Source organism: Terrapene carolina, unplaced genomic scaffold, assembly GCF_002925995.2.
Source record: "Terrapene carolina triunguis isolate 2854851 unplaced genomic scaffold, T_m_triunguis-2.0 Scaffold33891, whole genome shotgun sequence".
NCBI classification, from domain to species: Eukaryota; Metazoa; Chordata; order Testudines; family Emydidae; genus Terrapene; species Terrapene triunguis.
Genome location: NW_020698242.1, coordinates 9,703,842 through 9,707,328, shown reverse-complemented (window position 1 = coordinate 9,707,328; position 3,487 = coordinate 9,703,842). Strand labels below are relative to the sequence as shown.

At 47.0% G+C, this 3,487-nt stretch overlaps 1 protein-coding gene across 1 annotated transcript in view; it reads right to left on the bottom strand.

Annotated features, from left to right (window-relative positions):
• Window positions 1-823: 823 nt before the first annotated feature.
• The window catches only part of LOC113405014 (methenyltetrahydrofolate synthase domain-containing protein-like), a 21,478-nt gene continuing 18,814 nt past the window's right edge, over window positions 824-3,487 (bottom strand). Inside the window, exon 7 of the mRNA XM_029914241.1 lies at window positions 824-1,894. Within this exon, the coding sequence (XP_029770101.1) occupies window positions 1,367-1,894 (528 nt within the window). The 3' untranslated portion in view covers window positions 824-1,366. The remainder of the gene's footprint in view (window positions 1,895-3,487) is intronic.

The following is a 3,487-nucleotide window of genomic DNA, read 5'->3' as shown; positions in this document are numbered from 1 at the left end:
TTACAAAAAATAAAAACCATACTAAATAAATCAGAATTCTGCTTTATTCCATAAAAGCATGTGTGTGTGTGCGTGTACAAGCTAGCACCTCCCGGTCAGGAAAATTTTCCTGTAGCACTCCGTACTCGAACCCATATCTGGCATCATGGTTACAAAGGAAGATTGCAATGCTGTAATAAGAAGGCACAGAATGAATACGCTGTGCTGATACCTTGGTAACTTTTCAAATAACTTTATGCCTAATCAGTTTCCACCAGTATTTGCAGTAGAGGCCCTGAATCTTCTCTCCCTTACATCAGTTTTACACTAATATAACTCCATTCATGTCAGAGTTGTGCTTAATTTACATCAGCAGCAGTGAGAGAAGAATCAGGCCCACTGGTCTTGAAAATAATCACATACTACATACCAATCTACCCATGAAAAAGGCACCTAAAATAGCCGGAAAGAAAAGCGATATTCCTCTTATTTCCCAGACCAGAATAAAACGTACAAAATTGAGAGAGAGTTAAGAGAGTGACCCTGTGGGGTGCTCAGTACGGTTAGTTTCAGATGATGTCGACAGGTGCTGAGGATGCTCGGTACCAGAGATGGTAAAAAAAAAAAACAAAAAAACAACCACCACACAAACAAACCAAAACAAACACCTCCCCCTCCCCCACAAATCACAATCCAGCCAATGGCATTGAAAAATTGCTTTTCAACAAAACATTTCGGTGAATTTTTTTTCCATTTCTCACAAAATTTTGTTGCAAACCTCAAAAAGCCTTTTTTGGGAGAGTGTGTGTGTGTGTGTGGGGGGGGGGGGGGTGGAGGGGTGCGGGGGCAGTTTTCCTAGCCAGCTGTCCTTTGCACCTCACAGGATCGGGTCCTGTCTGGCAAGTGTTGCATCCCACAGACTAGATTTTTCAAAAGCTCACCTCTAAATGTGTGTGCACAGCTGTGCAGGTACATTTCCCTGCCAGCACCGATGACAGAATATAGGCATCTGGCTAGAATTGTGGGTACATAGATTCCTTGGGGCAGTTTTCCAAACAGGGCATGTGTGCAAACGAATGTGTATGTGTGTACAATGACACACCTATCTAGTGCACCACAACTACTGGCAACTGAAGACATAAACTGAGTAACTGTATGCCGAAAGGGCCAATTTTTCATCTGCATAGGCAAATACTTGATTTGCATAAACATTTGTAGAAACAGTCAGCAAATCAGCTGTGCAACTGCATGCCTAATCTGCTAGAAAAGCTGGCTTTTAAATTCTATTGTTGGATACTGTTTAGTCCACAAAGTTAGAGACTGTGCTGAGATCCTTGAAAAACTAGGTTGGATTCTTGATGAGCAATGAAGATAGACCTAATTTTTTCTATTCATACTTGTTTCTCTGTCCATTGATTTCTACTTGCCCTTTGTTTCTCTGGTTCTTGGCCATCTCAACTCGCAAAGTCTGACCCCTGAGGCTTAAGCCTTTCAAAGAGGATACAACACTCTCAGCAGTCATTTTATCCATGTAATCAAGAAAAGCCCGGCCCTGTGCTCCCTGCCAACTGAGCCGCAACGGGGATGCATGGAATTCTCGTAAAGCACTTTTTAACTCACTCACTCTTGTGCCTGGAGGTATATTACCTACATAGACAGTGGTGAGTGCACCATGTGTCTCTGATTTGGTACTTAAAGAATCATTTCCAACATGATGCTGTCTAATTTGGGCCGAGGTGGACTCGGTTTGCAGTTTTGTATTTCCAGTCTTGGCATTTTCATCGGAGTCTGCTGGTTTCCTGGCGTTTGGAAAGCCTGGATGTTCGTCTTTCAGGATAACATCTTGGCCTGCCTGCTTCTCTCTATAGCGAAGATTCTTTAGGATTGGGATTCTTTCCAGCATCTCGTAGCTGATCTAAAAAATTAACAGAAACAAGTTTGAGGGTGTTTTTTTTTTAATTAACCCAACATATAAGGTCAGACTCTGATCTCGTTTTGTCATCATCTTTCAAAATGCCCAGAGCATTCAACAAACTTTACTAACTGTGTGGCTGACTTCTGAAGTTACTCCATAAACATACGTGGCAGGGCAACAAAAAACACTGGTCACTATGCAGGCTGCACAATGCAGATCCAGCAGAAAATAACCAACCAACCCAGAGCTACTGGACTTTGGAATTTGCTGACTTGTGCATGTTCGGATTTGCAACCTTAATGTTGCATCAGTAGAAGATTCTGCATATGACGTATATTATGTGTGTTAAAAATCTAACACGGACTGCATCCCCCATGCTTCCCTCATGGAAATTGGCCGAAACTGTGTTAACGTTTTTCTCTGACAAGTCACCTGGCCCTGCCCCCAAAATTTCTCTTCCATCATTTCTTCCCATCACAGGCACAGCCCCCTTTCTGTTGCACTCTGAGTGGTCTCGCGTGTTTTCCTCTCCCCATCCCTCTCAAAGTCAGTGGGGTGGGGATGGTCTTCTCCTTCCCTGCCAGGATCTTTAGGGGCAGCTGGGCTTTAGAAAGAGGCCTGCTCTCTCTCCATCATGCCCCAGTTATCATAAGCCTCATCAGCAGAGGTCCAGGAAAGACTCCTATTCTCACTGCTGAATGCTACCAGTCTGGGCCATGAAAGGGCCTAGGCTGCAGCCCACGACTCAAGAACTCTCTAGTTACTGTATAACATGGCTGGGCTCTCAGCCTCTGAATTGTAGCAAAGCCATTGCAGTAGCTGGAAGGAAAAGGGGCATTGCTTGCTTGGCTGTTGATGAGGTTGCGGACAAGCAAGATGTTTACCTTCCAGGAGATCTGCCCCCCGAAATTAGTGGGGTGCCAGGGCACCTTGTTGACTCCACCTCAGTGAACTTCAAGGGAAAAAGGGCCAGCCAGCTGCCAAGAAGTTGCTGGTGGTAGATGAGAGCAGGTTGGGCACCAAGGCCCACCTAGGGTATAGGGGAGGCAATTCAGCAGAGGTCTCTCCAGTGTTTGCACATGCCTCTGCAGGATTTCAGGTTTGTGAACCTCAAAGAGTTTTACTTTCAGGCTCAGACCAAAAGTCAGGCCTGGTTTCCTCTTGTTTTGGCTTGTAAAAGGTTCGTGCCGGGGCTCGACCCTCCGGGGCAGGAGGGGAGCCACACCGACTCCCTACACACGAAACAAAACAGCCGGCTAGCCCGGGTTTCAGACCCTTCGGTGCAGGGCTGAGTAGTCCACAGGCCGTCCAGTAGCCCAGGCCCTCTGGTGCAGGGGGCGGGGGCAACAAACAGTTCAACAACCCAGGCCCTCTGGTGCGGGGGCTGGGTAAATAGCAGTTCAACAGCCCAGGCCCTCTGGTGCAGGGGGGCTGGGGCAATAGTAGTTCAACAGCCCAGGCCCTCTGGTGCAGGGGGCTGGGTAAGTAGCAGTTCAATAGCCCAGGCCCTCTGGTGCAGGGGGGCTGGGGCAACAGCAGTTCAATAGCCCAGGCCCTCTGGTGCAGGGGGGCTGGGGCAATAGCAGTTCAACG